Raw genomic sequence first — 25,389 nt, 5'->3', positions numbered from 1 at the left:
GGCTGCCAGCTTCTTGTGGAGGATGTTGTGGGAGATGGTGTCAAAGGCTTTGCAGAAGTCCAGGCAGACAACATCCACAACCTTCCCCACTTCCACCAGGCAGGTCACCTGGTCATAAAAGGAGATCAGGCTTGTTAAGCAGGGGCTGCCTCTCCTAAACATATGCTGACTGGGCCTAATCCCCTGGTTGTCCTGTATGTGTCATGTGATTGTTGCCTTTTTCCTAACCTGGAAATGGAACTTGAGATCATTTTATTAAGGAGGTAATATAAGAGTGGATCTTTATTTGAAGGCCTTAAGAAGCAGTTATGGAAAGATGTCCACAAAATCCCATCCCTACAGGGATGAGTATATATTTATAGGTTTTAAGAAATTAGAATAATTGATAAAAAGCACTATTTAGGAGGAGAAGTGGTGATTCAATTCCCTCCCAGGTCAAGCCCCTTTTTTGGAGCCCCCTTTCCCCCTTAGTATTAGGTGTACTTTGTTCATGAGAATGTGTCTCAAAGAGGGGTTCTTGGCCTTAGTTCCCAGGAAGAACCAAGATAGCATGGGTGCTTTGCACTTCTCAGGGCTTGGAGCTCTGGAATTTTTGTTTTCCTGCCTAGGGAAAGGCCATGGAAAGTTACTGGGGAAACTAACTACTAGTACAATAGGCTATAGAGCTACAAATATATGTGTGAAGAACACAGAGAACATATCAAAAAAAAAAGGCAAAACCAAAACCGGCATCATGATCGCACTCAAGATGTTCAGTTCCATAATCGTGCCAGGCATCAAGGTCGGCCTGACAGGCCTATAGTTTCCTGGATCCTCCTTTTGGACGGGCATCACAGTGGCCAGCTTCCAGTCACCTGGGGCCTCCCCTGTTAGCCAGGGTTGATAATAAATGGTGGAAAGCAGCTCTTCTGACAGCTTCCTCTTCAGCCTAGGATAGATCCCATATGTTCCCACAGACTTATGAGTATTGAAGAGACTCAGCAGGTCCTGACTGCTTCCTCTTGGATTACAGGGGATCAGTTCTGTTTCCAATTTCTGTCTACCACCTTAGGGAGCTGGTTGCCATGAGGATAACCAGTCTTACTGTTAAAGAATGGTGCAGAGAAGATGTTAGGTACCTCAGCCTTTCCCTCATCCTTGGTGACTATGATCCCCTTGCATCTGATAAAGAATGGTGATTTTCATTGCCCCTTGTTTTGTTGTTCATGTATTTGTAAAAACATTTCTATTATCCTTTACAGCAAGTGGCCAGATTGAGTTCTAGCTGAGCTTTCACCTTTCTAATTTTCTTTCTACATGTTGTAACGACATTCCTGAGTTGACTGCCACTTCTTTCAAAGGTTATAAACCCAAGTTCTAGTGAAAGCTCTCTGTTCAGCCAGGCTGGTCTTCTTCCCCAGTTCATCTCTGGGCACATAGGGAGGGTGTTTTCCTAAACCTTTAGGACTTCCATCTTAAAGTATGTCCAGCTTGCCTGGATCCCCTTCTTAAGGATTGTTTCCTAGGGGACTCTCTGGTGAACTGGTGTCCTGAGCAGGGCAAAGTCCACCCTCCTGAAATCCAAGGTAGAGGTTTTGTTGACCCCTTTCTTACTTCACCAAGAATTGAATACTCTATTATGTCATGGTCTGTTGGGGAAGATGAATCAGGGAGACCTTATAAATATGATTGTTTAGCAAAAGATTCTGAAAATATGAAATCTATAATCTAAATAGAAATGGAAGCTTACTTTGAGTTGTAGGATATCGAGTCTTAGTTACTATATAACCTGAAAACAATAGCCTAGATAGCTGAAGAAGAATCCCTTTTGTTGGACTGATACCTTTCTGCTAGCTAAGGAACTAAAGGTCAATGTAGCAAAATGGAAAAGTCTAAAGAGTAGTTTTTGGAGTTTAAAATATAACATAGTATGGTAATGTAGTAGTTCTTATAGGCTATATGTAGATTCTATAGGATTTTGTGTCTTGTATTGGTTGGTCACTGTAAATTAGAATATTCATCACAAAAGGAGATACAATGCATTGTAAGAAGGACCTTGCTCTCTTACCACCTCTCTTAGCTCCTCTTCTGCTCTTATCCCTGCTCTCTCTATTCCCTGCTCTGTTGGTCTTTTACCCCTGCCACCTTGCTCCCTCGCTCCTTTCTCTCTTTTACCCCCTTGTTCTTTCTCCCGCTCTCTCTGGGACTTCCCTTCAGCTGAGGCTGGTGGCTAAAGACAAGGTCCTTTTTACCCACGACCCTTGAAGTAAAATCACGTATTCTAGAATATCTCAGGTCAGCAGAATTCCTTCTCCCTGCCATCCGCGGATGTTCCAACAATGGTCACTGTGCCAAAGATGTCATCTGGCCATGACATTTCCCACCAGCCCTTTTCTGTTTGTAAAAAGCAGGTCTAGCAGGGCACCTCCCTTGCTAAGCTCACTTACCAGTTGTGTCTGGAAGCTATCTTCCACACACTCAAGAAGTGTCCTAGACTGCTTCCCTCTTCTCCACTGTGTTGTTTCCAGCAGACATCCCACAAATTAGTCTCCCACAAGAACAAGGGCTAGTAATTGTGAAACATTAGCCAGATGCTTACAAAATAGTTCATCCATCCCTTCATTCTGGTTGGTTTGTCTATAACAGACTCCCATCAGGATGTCTGCCTTGTTGGCCTTCCCCCTGATTCTTACCCATAGATACTCAACCTTGTCATCATTATCCTTGACAGACAGTTGAAAGACTCCTTAATGTACAAAGCCGCACCATGACCTCCTTTCCCCGGTCTGTCATAGAATCATCAAGGTTGGAAGAGACCTTTAAGATCATCAAGTCCCGCTGTCAACCCAGCACTATCACTGTAACTCCTAAACCACTAAACATCAGTTTACTAAACAACACCAGTGTCAGATCGAGATAATTCTTAAACACCTCCAGGGATGGTGACTCTACCACAGCCCTGGGCAACCTTTTCCAATGCCTGGCCACCCTTTTTCTAGTATCTAATCTCAGTCTCATCTGTCTCAGCATAAGAACATTTCCACTTGCAGGCACAGTAGAAGAGACTGGCCCCCGCCTCACTACAACCTCCTTTCAGGTAGTTGTAGAGAGCAGTGAGGGCCTTCCTGAGCCCCTCTTCTCAACAAACCCATCCCCTCAGCCATTCCTCATAAGACACATTTTCCAGAACTTTCACCAAACCTTGTTTCCCTTCCTTGGAAATGTTCCAGCACCTCAATGTCCTTTTTAAGTGAGAGGCCCAGAACTGAACACAGTACTTGAAGTATGGCCTCACCAATGCCAAGTACAGGAGTGATCTCTACCCTAGTCCTGCTGGTCACCCTGTTCTTCATACAGGACAGGATGCCACTGATCTTCTTGGCCACCTAAGCACATTGCTGGCTCATACCAAGCATTCTCAGGTCCCTTTCTGCTGAACAGGTCTTGAACCACTCTTCCCCAAGCCTGTAGTACTGCATGGGCTTGCTGGGACACAAATGCAGGACCCAGCACTTCCCTTTATTGAACCTCATGCTGTTTTCCTCAGCCCACTGATTGAGTCATCTATATGCAGAGAGCAGATCAACACTTCCACCCAATATGATGTTTCCTGCAAGTTTACTGAGGGTACACTCTATATCTTCATCCAGATCATCAATAACTATTTTTAAAAGGACCAGCCCTGAAACTGAGCCCCAGGGAACACCGCTAGTGACTGGCTGCCAACTGGATTTAGCTTCATTCACCTAAAGTCTCTGGGTCCAGCTGTACAGCCAGTTGTTTACCTATCAAAGATTCCACCTTCTGAAGTACTTGTAGCCATGAATTGCAGCACTCCAGTCTTGTGAGTCATCCCACTTCATTTCCATGATGGCAGTTACATCATAGCTTTCCCGTTGCACAATGGCCTCCAGCTTCTCTTGTTTGTTATGCATACTGTTTGCACTGGTGTAGGTGCCCTTCTGCTGGGCTATTGATTTCACCCCCAACCGTGGTATGCGGCCCCTAGACTCATCTCTAATGAGCGTGATCTTATTGCCTTCCACCTTCAAACCTAGTGCTCTGATGATGTCTGTGTGGAACTGAGGGAGCTTGATAGCTAACCTTCATCCCCTGCACCATGCAGTACCAGCACACTGGTTTCACTCCCCTAGTATTCCTGCCTTTGAAGTGTGTTCACTCCACCAGTCAGAGGTATTGTGGAAATCATGTATTCTCATTTTAGCCAGCACATCTGATGAAGTCCTGGAACGTTTTTCACAGTAGTAATTGCTCTTCTAGTGGGAATTTAAATCAGCCATTTTGTGTTGGACTCAGCAGCATATAAAACCAGGCTGTTTCCATGAGTAGTATAGTAAAGCACGGGATGCCTCGAAAGAATCAGTCTATATTTCCTTTTCTGTGGTCAGTAGACATGTAGGTAATAATTTTATTTTTCAGGCAACTTGAAGGTTTAAAATCAAAATAAATTCAGGTCTAAAATCAAGCTCCTGCATCTATATTTAGGCACATTGATGTAATTGGTCTGTAAAGCTATAAACAGAAAATACTTCCTAGAAAAGTTAGTGAGAGTTGCTTATGGCTTAGCATTGGAAAATTAGATCATATATGAGAGCCTAATAAGAGATCTAAATAATAGCCAGGAACTGAACTTCACCAGATAACATGTTTATAATCAGTTAACATCAGTATCTAAAAACTAAAGAATTACTAGAATGACAAGCCCCCTGATTGAATTATAGTAGCATGATCTAATTGCTAAGTCATCTCTGCAGATACTCTAGAGTTGATGACAATTTACTGGAAATTAGTGTAGAGATTGAAGTAGTGTATTCTTAACCCCGATTATTTTGCATAACCTGAGTATTCCTGCAGGAGTCCATGGTACAATTTATGAAATTAAAGGAATGGATCCTCAGATACAAAAGGCCAGCTCTGCCACTTTTCAAGGGATGCTATCTGAACCTTTTATAGACTGATGTGTGAGGAATTTGTTTAATGTCTGCTCTAGAGTGAATCACTGTTCCCTTTCCCAGTCCATAAAATGACATGTTTTCGTGGGTTCTTTCGAGAATTCTGTTTCTCTCCCTTCTCTTCAAATACTGACATTCAGCTGTTGCTTTCCCTTTCTGTGAAAGCATATGCAGAACTCTTACTGGAATAGTGCTGGCAACCTTTCAAACTCTTTATAGTACATTTTGTCTACAACCTAAAATTTCCATGTGCTTTCCTGAATTTTGATAGGTTGCATATTTTGAAAAGCTTTTTTCCTCCTTTATTTATTGAAAGACTTACAGTATTTTCTGTAGGCTGCAATGGCACAGGAGCTTTTTTTATTTAATATTTCCTGTTCTCTTCCCTACTTCCAGAAACATCGTTTTGTTTAATTTTAGATAGCCATTGAAAGAAAGTGAAGCAGTTTAAAATCACTGAATCTGGTTTGAAATCACAGATCACCTTCCTCTGAGCACAAAGCTCTGATCATAAGGCTGAAGCCAGGCTCCTTCTTACTTGTTTTACCTCCTATCAGCTTTCAGTAGAGTACACTACCAGCAAGAAGGAAAAGGAGAATATCTACATGCCCAATACCCAGCAGCTTTATGCTTAGGATGGCTTAGGATGCAGGAAATAGAGATTTATCCCTCTTCTACTTTCTTTGACACTTACCCCTGGCATTACCACAACATGTGGAGTTTAGTCCTTACCACCTCTCTTCAAGAGGCATAATGGACACAAAGATACTTGCTCTGAGGTCCTGATCTGACTACCTATGTAGACATATTCCTTTCCTGATCAGCTCTAGATCTCTTCTTACTGTAGGTTTGATTGTGTACAGATGTGTATATTCATTTCTTATAATGACTGTATTTAAACGTAGAATTTTGGCTTACCCTCTGGAGGATATGGGTGCCATCCATCTTTCCTAACCCCTCAAGTAGATATCTGTCACATTACTGGACCTCCCAAGGGGCATAATCTTTTTTACTTAGAAAAGTTGCCATGCAGAATTTGAGAAAACTGTGTTTGTTAAGAAGGTTTGGTGACTTGGTGGGAATTGCTCTGGAACAATTTCCCATAGATGCAGGGTTCTGTGCAGCAGTGGAGAGAGTGCAGGGAGGAATCGTGAACCCTGGAAATGCTGGCTTTTGTCTCTGCTTTGCTGTACATCTAGTGATAGCAGGAAGTCCGAGAGACTCACTGAGAATGAACTTTGCACTAGTTTTGTGTTTATACAGTGAAGATATGTCCTACAAGCATTGACGTTAGCTGAGCACAAAAATACCTATTTTTCTCATGGAAATGCTAGCCAACTCTGTGATGGCCTTGAGATAAGAGATGCAGCTGTGTTTTTCAGGGCTATTTTTGCCCTGATCTCCACCCTCCCCTCCCCACCTTGTATTCCTCAATTTTTCATGTATGTATTTCTTATGTAAGGATGCTTCCTGGTCATCTCTGATATATATGTCCAAATCTGTGAGTACAATGGTACAATCTTAGTGGAATACAATTAGATTTCATAAAACCACTGTTCAGAATTGCTCCTCTTCACTTTGGGCAACAGTAATGGCAAAAATTATGAACTTCTTCCATAGTTAGTTTCACCCTACTTCCTTTCTCCAATTGTGGATACAACCCATTGGTTACCTGTCGCCCTGATTCGTTAGCCTTCTGATGACTGTTTACATATTTCTAGTGGAGTCTCTCATGAATGAAACATAAACAAGTAGATTGTTTTCATTCCAGTCTCTGATGGACTGGTGAACTGACCACTAGGGTCAGAAAGGTGTTCCTCTCATCTACCAATCCTTGACCGAACTCCAAATCCTATTTAAATCACAAATGATAATAAACTTCCTCTTTCTCTGCTCACCTCTGAACCTGAGTGAGTGTGGTTCTTTCGTGTCCCTACCGGCGACATTTGGTGACCTCTAACTGTGGGGATTGCAGTCTGTGGAGTCAGCTTTAAGGTAATAGGGCTGGTTGGTAACTGGTCTTTTGCAAAAATGGTATTCCGTATCTCCAGGTATGAGGCTTGGATCTTGCACAGTTTGCAAGCCTTCCTGGAGCGGCAGATGGTTTCTGTTTCTAGGGATGATTTTAAGCATTTGTATTATTATGGGAAAAGCAATGGGTTTTTCTTTGAAGACTGGAGAGCCCTCTCACAGGATGAGTGGAGGCAATTCGGCTTCCACATCATCCAGGCTTTGTTTGCACGTAACAATGCACACATGGAGGAGTTACTGGAGCTCTGGGAGCAGTGTTTTGATGGTGTAAGTAGCTTCGAGTGGTGGAAAGCTTTCGAGAGAGACTTCATTTCCCCTAGAAAGGTTTCCAGCTCGTATACCGAGGCTGGGGGAAAAGAAGAAGCGTCCCTCTCCGAGGCTGAGACAGACTCCGCGTTGGATCAGTGGGAGGACGCAGCTCCTGGCCAGCTGGGTGGGGTCCCGCGGGATTCCGGGGAGCCGGCCGCGGCGGCCCCACCAGTCCCACCTGTCCCCCTGCCGAGGAAGCTGAAAAGTGGGGGGATTTCTGCCCCCCCCCCCCCCCCTCCGGTGCTCTCCCAGCCCTGGGGAAGGGGGCGGGGCTAAGTCCGCCTGTCCCCGCACCCAGGAGGCTGAAGAGCAGGGAGGTTTCTGCCCCCTCCGGTTCTCTTCCGGCGCTGTGGGAGGGGGCAGGACTTAGTCCGCCTGTCCCAGGCCCAAGGAGAAGGACAAGCGAGGCTGAAGCGGAGTCCCCGCCGTCGGCGGCCGTGCCTGACTCTGCGCCAGCCTCTGTGTCTGCGCAAGTCGTGGTGGACCCAAGGGACGGGCAGTCCGTCCCGCCCCCTGTGGGGCGGGTGATGCCTCCGCTGGGTCTCCACGGCACAGGCGGGGTGTTGCTGGCTGTGGGACTGGACCCCTCCTCCCCTGCACTGGTGCCACCTGGCGCTGCGGGTGACACGGCTTGTGAGTGGGGTCCTGGGCCGAGCAGCCCCATGCTGCCTGCTGCCCCACCTCGGCCCTTCCCCCTCCAGCGCCACCTACTTCCCCACAGCTGGGCCAGTCTCGGGTGGGGGGGCAGGGCAGGGCCATGACTCCGTGGGCCGCGCCTCTCCTGGTGCTGCTTCCCGCTCCATCTTCGGTGCCACCCGCGCAGCGGGTGCTGCCCGCCCCCCCGCAGCCGGACAAGTCTCGGGCTGCGGGGCGGGGAGGGGTCATGGCTCCACAAACCGCGCCCCTCCCGGCATCCCGTTCCCCCCCTGCCCTGGATCGGAGGGTCGTGTGATGGGCTCGATCCGTCCCACGCTGTGTCTGCATGTCCCGGCTGGACCCATGGCTGTACTGAGGTCCCTCGTCCAGGCCATGACGGCCAGTGCTCCTGCCCTGCCGACAGGCACTGGCTCTGCGGGGCCCGTGAGCCCGGCCCCGCCGCCTCCCACGGAACCCAGGGCAGCGGCAGGGGCCTGTCCCGCGAGATGCACTTTTAGCGCAGATGGGGGCATGGCCACCAGGAGGTCAGCGCCTCCTTGGAGTGACCACCATTGCTCAATTTGTGTTTTTGAGTTTTCTGTTCACAGGACAGAGAGCCGGTGGTTAGAAGACAGCTGTTCTGAAGCTACTGGGCTGGCTCAAGTTCACTGGACTGTTGTTGTGGCCAGAGACTGTCCTGAAATGATTTGTACCCTGTCTGTCCCTGAAATGGACATCACGTTTCTTTCCTTTGCCCCTTGACCTCTGGAATGAGCTGTCTCTCAAGACACATTCGTCACCCTTCAGAACTTGGTTCAGGAGCTGTTGGACCAGGATCATCTGGAACTTTTTACCAGTCTTGGGACACTCCTGTTCTCTGCATCAAAAAGAAGTCTGGGAAATGGAGGTTGTTACAAGACCTCCGAAAAGTTAATGCTGTAGTGGACAGCATGGACATGTTTCAGGCTGATATGCCATTGCCCACCATGCTTCCCTCAGATTGGCCGGTCCTCATTGTGACTCTGAATGATTGCTTTCTTGTGATTCCTTTGTATCCTAACAGGTATCACTGGCCGATGGAGATGAATGGTCCTATCCCTGGCACAATTTGGACTGGGTCTTCCTGCCCCATCAGCCGCAATAGACGGCAAGAACATAATTTGAGCTAATTGCTCATTTTCAGCCGCAAAAGACGGCACATGCATCGTCTGAGCTAATGCCTCAGTTTCAGCTGAAAAAGACGGCACATGCATTGTTTGAGCTGATTGCTCCATTTCAGCCGCAAAAGACGGCGATCCTTTGTTTGAGCTCATTGCTCAATTGATAATTAAGTGCAGGCAATTGATCCCAAAAGTGCAGATTTTGGGAAGGACAAGATAGGCCATTGTTACTTGGAAGGATGGATCTGAGTAGCAAGTTTTGGAAGGTCATGAGGATGGGTCAGCCCAGTGGGTGAATTGAGGGCTGCTGTCACGGCATTTCCAAAAATTTCCCAGGAGCCTTTCAATTTAGTAACAGCTTTTGCGTCGGTGGCCAACATAGCACAGCAGTTGGGTCACTCAGTTCTGAAGGAAATCCGCAATTTTGCTTTGTTTCATTTGCTGAAGACCCTGTGTTGCTGTGTTGTGTGCCAATGAGGCAAAAAAAAAAAAAATTAAAACAAAAACAGGGAATGCAGGTTTCACCCTGCACACAATTGATTGGCAAAGCTTTATATGCCATCAAGCACCTTATGATGCCACAGAATTCTAATAACCCTGTCATGCTGAAAGATGGATACCGTGACCAAATGAAAGTGCGTGAACCATGGAGTGACTCAGATGCAGACGACGCGAGTGTTCACTCCAATGGTCATTCAACAAGACTGAACATTGTTCATTTTTCTTTTTCCTATTTCTTTTTTCCTAACGCAAAAAGGGTGAGATGTCGCCCTGATTCTTTAGCCTTCTGATGACTGTTTACATATTTCTAGTGGAGTCTCTCACAAATGAAACATAAACAAGTAGATTGTTTTCATTCCAGTCTCTGATGGACTGGTGAACTGACCACTAGGATCAGAAAGGTGTTCCTCTCATCTACCAATCCTTGACCAAACTCCAAATCCTATTTAAATCACAAATGATAATAAACTTCCTCTTTCTCTGCTCACCTCTGAACCTGAGTGAGTGTGGTTCTTTCGTGTCCCTACCGGCGACAGTTACCTTCTTCAACAATTTTAATATCTAAAATATTTAATATTTAAAGAGCTCTATAAATCATCAAAGCTGGTATTGTAAAGCAACCACTTCAAAGATTGCTCGGAGTTAAAATTACTGGTGATGTTGTAATAGGGTCTGCGCCATATGCCAGGAATGGACTCCTGCTCTAACAACATGCAGTGTTAAGTTAGGTGCAGTTTCTGGCCCAAAGAAATTGCAGCTCAAGTAGACCAAGTAAGGGCACAGTAACAGTATATAAGCAGTGTTCACAAATGCTATGATGCCTTAAAGTGTGTTTACTTCTTCATTGTTTAGGAGGGATTAAACAGCGAGGAATTAATCAACCTGAAAGGTAGAAGCAACAAATAAGAAGGAAAGGCTCAAATTAGCAGAGAAGAAAATGGAGGAAATAGACTGTGAGAAGCTGGAGACTTGAGACTCTAGAAGACATACAAAAAGTGAAGGCAGAGTAGAGTCCAGGTAGACGAGTGAAATAGTGGAAAATAGCAAAATAGTCCAGAGATGTCATTTACCTGGAGTTAGGCTGCTGAATCAGTTGTGCCTGCATCCGTGGGTACTAGGACCCTGCTTATGGAAACCAGACCAGCCAGCTGCTTTGAGGTGAGAGAGCTCCCCAAACCTGAACAGGTTCAAGATCCTCCATAGAAGCAGTTTAGTCCTACACAGCTGCAGATCTTGGAACTCACCATCCTTATTTCTTTCTCCAACCCAGTGTTGTGTAGAAACCTGGGTATCTATGATAAAAGAAAATACTCCAAATGTATTTCAAAGTAGCTTGCTGTCTAGTATCTGATATGCTGGGAGAGATACATGCTCGATAATTTTAGAAAATGAAGAATTTGTTCATTCTTTCTGGGTAATAGTAACTATAGATTTGGTAAGAAAATTATTAGATTATTAAATAAGATTATGTATTTATTATATATACATATAATTTAGTACTTAAATGTACTTACAGTATTTTATACTTTGAAAAGTACAGATAATTTCTTTGATTGCTGTGTTCACTTTGCCAAGATTTCTGCAATTCAAACAAAGAAACTGACAGGGTAGATTTTTTTTTTACAGTTTTTTACTCTTTCTCCTCTGAGGGTTACCAAGTGGTCTTTCCTATGTGAAACTACTGCACTGGTTTGAAGATTAATTCTGAGGACTTTTGAAACAATACCTGTGAAATGTGCCATGTTTGAGAGGGAAGCCTAGTGCCGGTTCCTGTTTTAGGATTATTCTTGTCCTTTGGTTGCGGTAGTCTTTATTAAGGGGGAAGGGTAAATTCAGTCCTAATTCAGTTTCTAAATCCCCCAAAAAATTCACTTCTGAGGTTCTGAGAAAGCAAAAGGGAGGGAAGAAAAATGAAGGCGCAAAGTAAATAGCCCAGATGAGCTGGCCACCTTCCACCTCTCTTTTGTAACACTGTGTAACCTACAGCACAGTTTGGTACTTGTTATCAGACTGATGCCTTAAATAACCTAGAAAGAAAGCAACACACTTTCAAGACAATATTGTTGCAGGAGATAATACAAAGGCTGGTTTTCATTGGAGGCCTGCAGGGGCAGGTACAGAAAATGCCCAACCGCGCACGGGGTGAAAACAGTTTTATAAGTTTAACAAATTAGCATAACCAACAAAAATACCCAATTAGAGACAGAAGTAGTAAGGTATTTCCCACTTGTCAGAGGAAAAGGGGTTCAACCCTTTTCTAAACCCTTCCCCCTTAGATAGGAATTAAACTTTGTTTATGAAAATGTGTCTTGAAGAGCTGGTTTCAACCTTGGCTCCCAGGAAGAACGAAGATAGGACAGAAGCCTCGGATCCCTGGCTTGGAGCCTCTGGAATGTACTTTGTCCTTCTGCCTATCAGGGAAGGAAAATTGTGGGGAAAGGTACTGGGTCTAGCTAGGAACTTTATAACTATACAATAACAGAGCTATGAATATATATTAAGGAAATATGGAAGCAAAAAGGCAAAATTCATTTTGGCATCACAACAATTAACTCCATAAATGTTCACTCCTTTTTGGGGAGCTCAGGCAGCATAGAAAAAGGAGAACAAGCTTAGCCAAGAACCTTCCTGGAAAGCAAAGGACTAGAAGTGTCTATGCCCTCTGAGCTTAAGATTCAAGTCTTTTTCCAGTCCTGATACAGTTGGGCAGAGCTCTTAAAAAATGTACTGATTCAGTATCATTTGTATTTTTTTGCCTTTTCAGTCTCCAACCCAATCTGACCATTACATGTGTCCTGCACAGATTTTCCCTGTCCTTGCATTTGTTACTGAAATAGATCTATATATAAAAGGAAGAGATCAGTGGATTGTCAGGTTTCCTAGCTGAACAGTGTTGGGTATTTGAATATTTGGTAGGCAGAAGAGCATTAAACCTTTGGAAGAATGAGTCCTCCAGCCTGAAAAGTCTAGCCTTGTATTTAGAAAGGTATTGGTCTGTGGTCTAAACATCAGGGGAAAGTAACCATAATCTTAATGGCATCTAGGTTTCTTCAATGCCAAGAGCATGTTCCTGTTCTCTTCTTTCACTTTCTGGTGGCTGTCTCATTTAGCCATGGCAAGCTACTGCCATTTAAATAGTATGTCCGTATGTTGTCCCTTTGTAGCTCCTAGCTTTGTCAATCTGTTACATTTCCTCAGTATTACCAGAGTTCACAAGGTTGATAATGGTTCCATTATTTGAGAGTATCACTGATACATAACAGTCTTTGTGATTTTCTACTGCTTGCACGATGGCAGAAATGTTTCCTGCCTTAGATAAGATCTAGGGAAATGTTTGCTGTATGATTTCCTTACTTGCAATCCTTAGGACTGAAAATAATTTCATAAATACTTCATATTCTGATTCATTTTCATGCACATAGCTGGGGAAGAAAAAGAATGCCAGGAATATTGTATGAGCAGTTACTCTTGTCAGATGAGAAAGGAGAATGGATTGAGGAAAACCTCTGGGAGAGAGTCTGGTTTTGATGAAACTTCTTGTTCAGTTAGAAGATAATAAAAACAGTTCTGACAGAGATAAGATTTGCCTCATCTTGAATTTCCTTAACACTCACACCATATATCCATGTATCACAGATTTTGGTCTTGTTTTTTATTTTGTCCAAGCATGTTCCTTCTTTGAATTTTGATCTCACTTTTTTCATGTTTTAACAGTTCTTTCCTCTGTTTTACACAGACTGTTTTTGAGAGGAACTGTCAATCTGATGAATGTGCTGCTGATCTGAAGCTTCAGGGTAAATTATTGCTATCTGGGTGAGTAGGCGAGCTTTTATTTTCTTTCTTGCACACTTGTATGCCATTCATTTTATGTGTAATGGCATTGAAAAGTCAAGATAGAAACACAGGTGTTTTAGGTCCAGACTAGAAAGATGGTGACAGTGATGTCGCCTTTTGTGCAAAAGGTCTTGAGATGTTCACAGAATCTGAAGTCCTGTGGTAGTGGGCTCTGGTCACATAAAGTGCAAGACACCTTCATCTTAACAGTCACAATGGACAAAAATAGAGAAAACAAACAGAATAGCAGAGAGGGGCAAAGAAAGTAAAGATGAATGCTCAAATCAAGTACCAATGTGGAACACATAATTTTTTAAAGCAGATAAAATACTGTTCATGACATGGTAGGAGTAAAACTGCTTGCAGAAAAGCAGTTTGTTCTGTCACATGTATGGTTAAAAAAACCCTCTGAACGTGGCAAATTATCTTCAAGCTGCTGTTTATTGTTTCTCAGCTTGGAGTTTTGCAAATTCTTCTAAATACTCCTCCTTTCAAATTCTTGTTGCAACTTGGGGATGAGTGTCGGATTTTACTTTATTCTGGGATAATAAAACTCATTAAATAGACCAGAGGTGAAGTTTATGTTCTGTCACTTGTGACTGGTGATCCTAGGAGAATGCCTTTTGTTTTGCCTGGATGTGTATTCAATTTGGGGATAAATCAGGCTAAAGGTGAACTTCACATGACTTCTTTTTCCTTTTCATTTTTTTTCAGTATTTTTAGAGATGGAAATGCTGATGTGAGTTATTTAATTGTGTGCCAGAGATTTTGCTATTTGATAGATAATCTGTGAAGTGTTTTGCTTTCAGGTCAGGAAAGAGAGTGAAAGACAAAAAAGAAACAACCCAAACAAACCAACAAAAATAGAAGTAGTAATAGTCACAGACATGTTTTATATAAATCTACAGCATGCTGTAACAGTACTTGGAGACAAAACTGAACCAGAGTCAAGTTTGAGAAGTTATAGACTTCTCCACACAGGATTGAAATCCACATGAATGTTTTGAGGGATTGGCTGGGAGCAGGGTTAGGTCTCAGGCTACAGAATCCAAGGTTTGACTGCAGTTAGTCTGGATATTTGACTCAAACTTTGTGGTGAGCAAGATATGTTGAGAGCTAGATACCTCTGTGTGCATTAGAGAAGCTAGTGAAGGATTTTGTCCCACAGCTGAGGAATAAACAGCAAGGGACAGATGCTAAAACTTGTCAGTCAATGTATAGTAATCACTGCTGCAGTTGGGATTGGACCATTAGGCTATTTGTTTTACAACTGTTATTTATTTTATCTTGGCAGTTTAAAAGTCACACTTGTCATAAGAGCTTAGGATATTCAAGTACAGTTTCTACATTTGTATAGCAAAATATTCCACAAATGCTCTCAAATTTTCTTTACCCAGTGGCAACCTGAAATCCTTTTCGAAATAAACAGGATATTGTCAAATCTCTGCACAGTATGGGCTTTCTTCAGCTAAAGGGCTCTGTAAGCTTCAGTTATTAAGAAATATAGCAATTATATTATAGCAATTATATCATATTATATATATATATATAATATTATAATAATGTTATATAATTGTAATATAATTATAATTATATAATATATTATATTATAATATCTTATATTATAATATATAATATGATTATTATATTGCTAGGATATAATTATAATTATATAAGCAACTATATTATATTATAGCAATTATAGCAAAAAACAATGAATATCTCTTACAAAAATGGATTCTTGTTATTATTGCATATAAAATATCCAAGAAACAAACTATGGATTCTGATTTTAAATAAGTGCTGTCTTGAATTTTTCCAGCCCCATGTGTTTTATGCAAAATAATCCCATCACAATTCTCCACATTATTCTTGATTATGGTAAGTCTGTGCACAAAGCAATTTTTTTTTTGGAAAGAGCAAAACACATAACTCATTTATTAGTATCTGCACAAAACATTTGACTTCACTGTTAGCAAGTTTATGTTAATACCTTTGTCTAAATAATCATGTAAATTTGATGGACTTATTCTTGGAAAGGATGCAGTTAATGCTGCACAGATACACTGAATTGAAATAAACAGGCTGTTTATAGGAAGGCAGTGGTAAGTTCTGTCTCTCAGGTCGGTTGCAGCTTTTTGAAAATCTTGCTGGACCTGTGGATAGGGTGGATTGGTTAAGATCATCTACCTTAGCTGGCAAAAGACTTTCTCACCAAGAAATTAAGTTGCCCAGATCTGAGAGGAATAGTGCCCTGAGTACTACTTCCTAATTAAAAGCCAACAGAGAAAAGGCATAAAGAGTTGGTTTTGGTGGTGGAGAAAGCTGTGCAAGTGCTTCTGCTATTCAGCATATTCACAAATTATTTGGGAAATAATCTGCTAGAATTGAATAGTAAGATGATAAAGTTTGCTAATCCTATTAAACTCTTCAGAGCAATGAAAAAAACAAGAAGGTATGCTTTCATGAAGTGTGTGATTAATCTGTTTTTGACTGTATCAGATACTATAAGTGCTGAGACTGTATATAGTAGTGAAATGACAAATATAAATTCTGAAAGCTGCAGAAATATATCAGTGAAATGCCACTCTGTACTTGACTTGTTCTTCCAGAGTCATCTTGCTTTTAGACATAGTTGGACACAGGGTTCTCTGCTACATGAACTGGCTGTCCTTATACACTTTTCTTAAATTTTTAGCATGTTAGAAGCAAAAGCTCTTCAGAGTTCAAACTGTACCTTGCTATATACATCAAGGTATGGTTTTGTTCACCACTATATATGCTTTCAAATGTGTGCTGGTTACAGCATATATGTGCATAGGAAGGTACCTCAGATTACATTATCATCAAGAGAATTGTTTGCATTCTTATGAGCTCAGGAACTGCACCAGCTGCTGTGATACAGAGTTCACCCATGATGCATTTGAATCATTATAATTACCCAGTTAAAAGATGGCATCCAGCTTTGAGATATGAAACCCCAGCCAGTAACAAGCACTATGCAACCACTTGCTCATCCCCCTACCAGAGGGATTGAGGGAGAAAATTGGAAGGGTAAAAGCTAGAAAATTTGTGGGTAGAGATAAAGAGTTTCTTATGGGAAGCAAAATCTGTGCACACAAACAAAGAAAGCTAAGGAATGAAGTCACCACTTCCCATGGGCAGGCAGATGTTCAGCCATGTCCAGTGGAGCAGGGCCACCACACATTATGTTGACTTGGGAAGACAAATGCCATCACTCTAAGTATCCCCCCTTCCTCCTTCTTCCCCTCACTTTATATACTGAGCATAAGGTTATATGACATCATCAGTTGGGGTCACCTGTCCTACCTGTGTCTCCTCCCAACCTCCCATGCTTCCCCCAGCTTCCTTGCCAGCATGGTAATATGAAAAGCAGAAAAGGCCTTGGCTATGTATAAGTCCAGCTCAGCAATAATGAAAAGTTCTCTATATTATCAACTTTGTGTTCAACACATATAAAAACCACAGCCCCATAGTAGCCACTGAAGAAAATAAACTCTACCCCAGCTAAAACCAGCATGCCTACATACCAAATGAATAATAGGAAAACCAGCCTCTGCTGGCAAGAGCCAACCAGGCCTGCTCTGATTTTAATTTTCGTGGGATATTCCTTCTGTCCTGAAAACTTATTTGTGTGCCCTTAAATTGGGAGTGCTTCATTTTGATAACTAACAACTAAACAGCCCAGGATGTTAACACTCAATCTAAGTGACTACATAATAGATGGTCATTTATCCAAAGTGCTAAAATCAATCAAATCTGCATTGTTAGGTAGAAACTTCACTGCTGTTCTGAGCAGATATGATTGGTTTTGTCTTGTTATTTAATGTTGAGATGTTGCTGCATGTGGAAATAGTGCTGCTGGGCAAGCTGAAACCCTTCACTGTGAATTCATAGAAGAGGAAAGGGTAGGACTGTTTGGAAGCAAGTGATGATAAAAAAAGTGTTAAAGCCTTCTAACTTTTTCTGGAAGTTTTTGCAAAGATATAGGAAGCTAGAGATGGGATGTATTCTTCTTCTGAATGTTTCTATTACAGTGAAAGGAGTCCTTGGTGACTTGGGTTAAAGACTAGGGTTTCATGCTGGATTGGATTGAAGAAGAGTTGAGATGCATTTATTCTGGAAAAAAATTGGTTTGCATTCAGTTTACAGATAAGTCTCTTCCAAGTCTTGTGCACCTTCATGAGCATCAGTTTGCATGCAAACTAATCCCAGCTTCCTGAAGGGATTGCTGGACAAAGGAGCCAGAAATCTTGTTGCTTGTGACAGATGGTAAGCAGGGTAAGGGTCATGGACTGTAGTTTGGCTGGGAAAAACCAGAGATTTGGAAAAACCTTCTCGCGTAAGCAGTTCATGCTGTTCAGGAATGAGGTGTGCTGAGATGGTGTGCTCTGCCATCCTGGGTTTTAGGATTAGTTTGGATAAGGTCCCTGCTGACCTCATTTGTTGCTGGCAATAAGTTGTGTATTGAGGAGGATCAGAATGGATTTTCTGACCTTTAGAAATCCCTTCCAGCCAGATTTTCTTTAGTGTTCTGACTTGTCTTGTAGCCTAAGCAAAATTGCTTCAACAAAATCAGCCTTTCTTCAACACAGAAACATCTGAGTAGGGATGGTTATAGGGATGCTCCAGCACCGTGGCTGGAAACTTGCCGGTGGGATTCCATTCCTCTCGCTGATGCCACCTCCACCAGCAAGAACATGCAGCTTCTCAAGAGGGGAAGACTGGACCTGGCAAAGCAAACTGTGAGGATTGAACACTCAGTGACAGACGTTGTGAGCTAGCATGTAGAAACAGCTACAGTGGTGTGTGCTAGTATTGCTACAAATGTTCTTTCTAGTGGTTGGCCTAGACTTTCTATAGGGGTATGAGTGTTGCTAGCCTAAAACTACAGATGGTAATTAGGACTAAGGAAAATTAGCCATGGAGTGTGCAGGAGACTTGATGAAGGTAGCATTAGAAGAAACTGAAGGAGCAGGAGAGAGGCATTTCATCTTTCCAGTCGTTACTGTTCTTAAATCCATTTTTGTTAAAGAATAAATATGTGAAGTTTTGGCAGCATGGCACAGAAACAGGACTCATTGCCTCCCCTTCAACAATTCTCCATTGTTGAGTCTTGCAACTGTCATAAGAGTTGGCAAAATCTGGGCTTATCCATGCAGTTATACCCTGTGGATAATGGTGTTGGTGATTTCTAAAGGAAGAGACTTACAAGTGTCTTAGTGTAAAGAATATATGTATGTATTCTGTATTGGTAACTTTAACCTGAAACTGTAAGAGAAATAGGAATAGCATGCTTTTCAATGAGCTTTATTTTTTTGACCATAACGTGGTCCAGGTTTCCTCTCCAACAATTCACTACTGTAAAACAAAATGTTAATTATTATTGTCAAATATTTTTTAGTGTTAAAAATATATTTATTGCCTATCATTTGGCTTTAATGCCTCACTCTGTTCTCTCAGCACAGTAAATGTCTTCCTTATCATTTTTCTGCAGCAACAAGATGTGCTGAGGTAAATTCTGAACTAGGTGTTTTACAGAAGTTTATATCTCCCTAGCCTTCAAAATCTTATATCCATTCATTTGGTACTTTATGTACTTTTCTTTCAAGAAGAACCTGAAATTGCTGAGGGAGATCTTGTCTGACATACCAATGCAGTTTTGGCTCCTGACCTGATGCCTCTATGCATTTGACTGGCGCTGCAAAGGCAGTGGTAGTTATCAAGCCTTTTTAGGATGTAACGGGAATCAGGTGAAAGTGTGAAGACATTTGAGGAACAATGAGGGTGTTTGAAAAAATGGACTTTCTTCCAGCCCTAATAAACAAGTTATCTAAAAAGACCAGAGCAGAATGGGTGGTTGCTTCCATGTGAGATACAGCTATGAAGGAAATCCTCTATGGTTATGTAAATACACTAACAACCTGTGTGTTGCAATGAACAGAGCAGTTTTACCAAAAACAAACAGTACAAGAAGAAAAAAAGATGATGTTGCGAATGTCATGTAGCTGCTGTGTTCCAGCACAAGCTGTGTGTATGATACGTAAATTCGGTTGTAAGCATATGACTGTGAGCCCCCTTGGATAGATAATGTTGTAATAAATATCACTATTCCTAAGAAGGTCCAAGAAGAAGTCTGTCTTTCATACATTTATTTGACATGAGGTTACCTGATGCTGTGCCGGCGTCTTTTAGCTAGCTCAACCACCATGGCATGGCACCAAGAGTGGGACATGTCTTCTGAGCAGGCGATGAGAGACATTGTTTAGAGTTTCTTGCTCTACAGCACAAAGGTTTTTAAATTAGCGCAGGCTGGGGACAGGGAATGAGAGGGAGGTCTTCTGTTTATAATTCAGAAGGGTTTATTCTTCTAAACAGTCTGTGACAAAAAAGACCCAGAATACAGTCTGCAGTAGCTTATAAACTGGGGAGATCCCAGGGGCGGGTACCAAATTCTAACCAATAGGGAGAGAATGTGGGAGGAGAACAAGAAGTTTCATACTTCAGAAACTAATGGGAAAACAGCAGGAGGAGAACAGGTCACTTGGGCCAATGGAGTGTCGAGGATTAGGAGAATCCCTGGGACGGATTTAGACAGGGATTGGCCTAAGGAAAGGATTAACTTAGAACATTCAGGAAAAAGGAGTTGGGTTAGGTGCTACTGACAGCTCAGGGGGTGGAAACAACTTTCAGGATGAAACCATTAATTCAGGGAAATAGGGGGATACAGAACAGTCCATTAACAATGGAACAAATTACAACAGTAACCTTTATCCACCATTAGAACAGAATTGCTTATCCATCTGAGTGCTTCTGACTGATGTTTGGCTATTAGGAAGAAGCAGCTTGCTTTTTTGTGTTGGTTTAGAGCATCTTCAAAGGCCACCATTCATTAGGCTTAGATTTATGTTCTTCTCCTACAGACTGTCTGGAGTGGGTTCCTGTATATACTGCTTAAAATTGGGGTTTTTTTTGGAAATGTGAAATTGGAAGCAAAAGTCATAGGAAGCCAAAGGAGTGACAGGTGCCTTTTGCAGAAATTTTCAAGTTTTTCCAAATTATGGGTTGAATTGAATTGCAGTGAACACTTTCAAAAGTTCTCTTATAAAATGGGATTTTTGAGAAATGTCCTTTTCCAATTGAAAGGTCAAGTTTATGGGTTAGGCTGTTTCTCCTTCCATTAGTTCCTCTGAAATGAGCCAGAGAAAGGACAAAATTCCAGTCTGTCAAAAATTTCCTCAAGTTTAAAATGTTTCCATTTTAATGAAATAGTAATTTATGAAGAAAAAGTATTTTCCAGTATTATCTGGTAAGTTCCTCAGAAGACAACAAGTAACCTTGTTTCCATATAAATTCCTTCTCTGACATACTAAAGGATTAACATTTTTAATGCCAACACTTATTTCTGTGACCTCTTGTTTTATGCATGGCTCTGCATATAATAAGCAGGTAAATGATTTGATGTGATGTTTTATGATGTAATATTGAAGTACTTATTGCAAGCCTGTCTGAAAAGACAAAGGAGACTGTGCATCACTTCCAGACTTTGAGCTTACAACACTGAAGTTTATAAGCATATTATTTGTATTATTGAAGAGTGAATAACTTTGCACAGGAACTAGCTATGCAACTGCAAAACTGACTGTTTGCAGGTGCTGTGTATAGGTACAAGGATGAATATACTCATGGATCCATTAAAATGAGTAGAAGGACACCCTCTGGTTCAGTAGGCACATTATCAGAGATTAGGTAGCTGATTTGAAAAATGAACTTTGGAAGTTTCATATTGACTTGTCAAATTATTACAGAACCTGAGCTGAAAGAATCTAGAAATCATAGATAAAATTGTGTTATGACAGCTTTGTTCAATTTGCTTTTCACCAGCACAAGGTGTAATGGCCTAGAACATGAGTTAGTGTTGTAACAGTGCAGAAAATCAGTGTGTTTTGAAGGAAGGAGCAATAACATAAAATTTTTATCAGTTCAAAGCTTTGTTTTGAAAGTTCAAAGATTTTGAGTGTATCTCGTTAATAAAGTAATGTTTAGCAAAAAAGTTAGTAAAGGTTGTCACTGATCATAGACTTTTGCAAAGCCTCGAACAAAAGTTGCAAGCCTATGATTTAATATGAAAAGCAAAGCTCTTTGATAAATTTGACCAGGCTCACACCTCAGCACTTAGCCTTCTTTGATCATACAATGGAAATTTGTTTCCAGAGAAGCATCATGTTTCATAGTATGCCCATTGAGGTTTTATGCCCCTGAAGTGCATCTTATCAAAACAGTCATGATGAGGAAACACAGTATCCTTTTTTGTGGAGCTTGATTATTTGCTCCGGTAATATCTGATTTTCCCTTCCTCTTCATTCATAGCAGATGAAGAATTTGTTTTCACTTATTTTATCTTTCATTGAATGAACACTTATTTCAACAATATTTCTAATGTTCTGTCTGCCCTAGACAATCTACCCTAAGTAGCAGAGCTGCTCAGATGAAACTCATATCTGCTTTACAAGAAACAACCAAACTGAAATTAGCAAATGTTATTGTTTAGCATTTCTAGTGCTAGAGAAGTGGTCTTGACCATCAAGGCCCTATGTGTATAAAGCTATGGATGCCAATATGGATAGCCCCAACTCTCAGAGCACAAATACAGAGCCATGACTGCAGTCATGTTCTGCCCACTCGTTATTTGGTAATATACAGTGCTGTCCTAGCTCATGATCTTTTAAACTACCAAGAATGTTCTAAGGAGAAGAAAATGATGAAACATTGGGAAAATGGATACAAGTAGATTGCTTCCTTTTTTCTCAAAAAGTCATACCAAGTCTTATGCTGTAATTTAAGTGCTTTCATAAATTATAGTATAGTTTGATGTTATTTAAAAGTAATTTTCTGCACTGCAAAGGATGCAGTGAAAAACTACTTACGACCATTTCATGTATATTTGTAATTCTGTTTGGAATTTAGCTTTTTGGTGAAGTTATGAAGCAGAACTATGATTTCTAATTAATTTTTTACCTACAGACAGTTGTTAGTGTATTAAATGCTGAGTTTGTGAGGCATATGGAGAACTCCATTGTAACTCATCCAGGGTTGGCCTTGCAGTTTCCTGAAAGGGCAGAGCCCATAATTAATCAGGATGTAGTGCAAATTGCAGTGGGAGCATAATCTCAAAGCATAAGTGAATGTTTTCTGTTTCAAGGATGAATGGGAATGAACAAATTGTTTCTCGGTTCCCATCCGGTTCGTTGTGCTCAGAGCTTCATAAATTTCTCCCAAAACAAATAAGCCCAGTGGACAGTGGACAGTCCTCTTCCTTTTGAAAATAGTGATGGAACCCATACGGAAAGTAATAGACCTATCAAGTGAGGAGCGTTAACAAACCAGAGTAGTCCACATATCTAGTATAAGAGTACAGATTCCCAGTCTTTATTTTCTAGTAACAGGTCACTGATGATCAGTCAAGAATATTGTACAAGCCAGTCTTGTCCCTTTTTAAACTATGGTTTTGTTTTGAAAGAATAATTTAACTGTATCTACTGGAGTTGGATTTTGTTGTTATTTTAAACTATACCCTAAAGAGATGTTCTTTCATATAACTTGAATTTATTGCTGGGCTGCTGTGTAACCTGACCCTCCTTGTGAACATCTCAACACCAGTATTTTATAGGCATGAGATAGTTAAAGTCACTGTTGCTCTAGCAACCAAAGCATAAAGCTAACAAAACAAAAGCTTAACTTCAGGAAGCACTATCGTATATCAGCTGCCTCAAGAGGTGGAAATTCTTGATAATGTACAGACCACAATGAAAAGCAGATGCACTTCTGTTTTGAACTTGTAGTATACATCTTGTTTGGTACAGATGTGCATATAAATGTATATAAACATACAAATATACATTGTCTTTTGTGATACAGCTAGGTGAGCTTTTTCTGCATTACATCTTGAAACTGCCAAATCTGTTAAGCCTGAGGTTCTTCATAGGTCACCAGGTAAATCCTCTTGCTGGTTTTGTGTGAGCTGTTGAGGAAATGTGCTAATATGAGGATATGTTGCTTATCATGTTTGACATTTTGACATAGCTTACTCTTGGAGTATAACACCTGCTACTGCAAAACAAATTGCCTTGAGTAACAAAGCTGTACTGTTTCTAATGTTTTTCTCTTTGTTTAACTGCCTTTTATTGACCTCTGAAAGTGATTGCTGGATAGGGCACTGATCTTCTTCTCTCATCAATGCTTAGCTGAGTTTGTTTTTTAAATTGCATATTGCACCCCAACATCCCAGGAGCAGGACAAATCTATTTCTGAAGGCATAATTTTTATGGTAAACACATGAGTTTGCATGATGACTTCATTAATTATCTAGTTTCTAGAAACAGTATGGTATGAAGTGCTATTGATTCAGCTTCAAATTTCAGATCTATGGTCAACAATCATGTACTTTAACAGAGCTTTCCAAATACTTTAATAAATAGGGAAAATATAGAGGGGTGGGTTTTTTTGTCCCATCAGGCTGATGTGTGCAGCTTCACCTAGGTGCCTGATACCATAAATCTGTTGCATTTCTTTCTGCCAGTAGTAACCAGTTTTTGTTTGCATTGCAAACTTAGGATGCTGTCTTTCACACATGTGGAGGGATAGATTTGACCCAGAAGCACAGTAACTTTGATTTCAAGGATAGCTTGTAAAGATGGTAGTTTGTATATGTGACTGCAAGAGTGAAAGATTAGATTAGGTTAAATTAGAGCTTCTGTAGATATTGTACCTCATCTTGCTTTCATGTCACAGTTTCATAAACCAGAGCAGCTTGATTCAAGCCAAAAGCTGCTCTCTGAAGTAAACATTGTGTGAAAACAGAGGTGGCTCTTTCCCTACTGATTCTTCAGTCGTACTTATAAAGGGTTGTGAACATCTGGGTGTAGTTGAAATTACTGATAATAATAAAAGAGGACCATATTTCTGAAGGGTGATAAAGGGATATTTTTATGTGGATGTTATGCCTTGTTGTTTTGGTTTAGATAGACAGGTATCTGCCAGGGAAGATTGGAGTCTCCCCTGGAATGTAAGCCTCTCCCCTCCTCTTTTCCAAATTATTATAAATTTGCAATTAAACGGCTGTCAGGCAAAGATTTTGGCAATAGGTATAGCAGTTCTTTACTAGGGATATAAAAAATACAAATGTTGTAGTACAGAAGAATAAGCAAGCAAAAAAACAAACAAGAAATCCTAGAAAAAAACCCTGACAGAGTCAGAAATACAACCTGGCAGATGTGGTCCTGTTGGAAGCAGGGATGGTGCTGTGGAGCCAAGGGTCCAGTCTTCCTCTGGGAGTCCTGTGGGAACACTGGCTGTCTGGTGCCACTTGTGGCTCCTTTTTATCTATGTGAAGATGGTTTGGCTCCTCCTCCCTGGGCAGAGCATCTTACAATAGTATGATGTAATGTGTCATGTCATTGGTGAGCTTTAATGGTGCATTAACAGAAGATATCCCCATGGGGATAGTGGAGAAGTGAACAGAGATAAGAAACAGTGCCCCACCTGGTTGTAACAGCTGGCTTATTATCAAAGAAGGCGGTTACCTCCTCCCTTCTGGAGTTACAATAGATAAAGAAAAAATCTCCCCAAACGGGTTTCAATAGATGGAAAAGAATAAACTTTTTTTTTTTTTGGTTACAAAACCCAAGACACTTGTTCTGTCCATTTTATTTCAAAGTTCGAAGGCACACATGGCTGGGATTTATATCTGTTTTGTACTTAACGGGAAGAAACTACACTTGGGGAAAAGAGAACCATTTCCAGAGAATTGAAAATATGGTAACTAGCCATAATTAGGAATTACTGGTTTTTCTATACCATAATAAAGAGTGGTGTGTGATGTGTGTCTTCCCCCACCTCCAATTCTCCTGCCCTCTCCACCTCTTGTTTACTACTCAAATGCATTA

The 25,389-nt window shown here is 41.2% G+C and overlaps 1 protein-coding gene across 2 annotated transcripts in view; it reads left to right on the top strand.

Moving 5' to 3' along the window:
* ITGA9 (integrin subunit alpha 9) overlaps positions 1-25,389 on the top strand; it is a 256,223-nt gene that overhangs the window by 127,570 nt on the left and 103,264 nt on the right. For both annotated transcript variants that reach the window (XR_010722201.1, XM_066190554.1), the window contains exon 17: positions 13,326-13,402. Coding sequence is in view for 1 of the 2 variants with exons in the window: in XM_066190554.1 (XP_066046651.1) it covers positions 13,326-13,402 (77 nt within the window). In the remaining variant the exon portion in view is untranslated. The remainder of the gene's footprint in view (positions 1-13,325; positions 13,403-25,389) is intronic.

Source organism: Chamaea fasciata, unplaced genomic scaffold (assembly GCF_029207755.1).
Source record: "Chamaea fasciata isolate MVZ Bird 193981 ecotype frontalis unplaced genomic scaffold, bChaFas1.0.hap1 SCAF_1, whole genome shotgun sequence".
NCBI lineage: Eukaryota > Metazoa > Chordata > Aves > Passeriformes > Sylviidae > Chamaea > Chamaea fasciata.
This window is presented reverse-complemented; position numbering and strand designations above follow the sequence as displayed.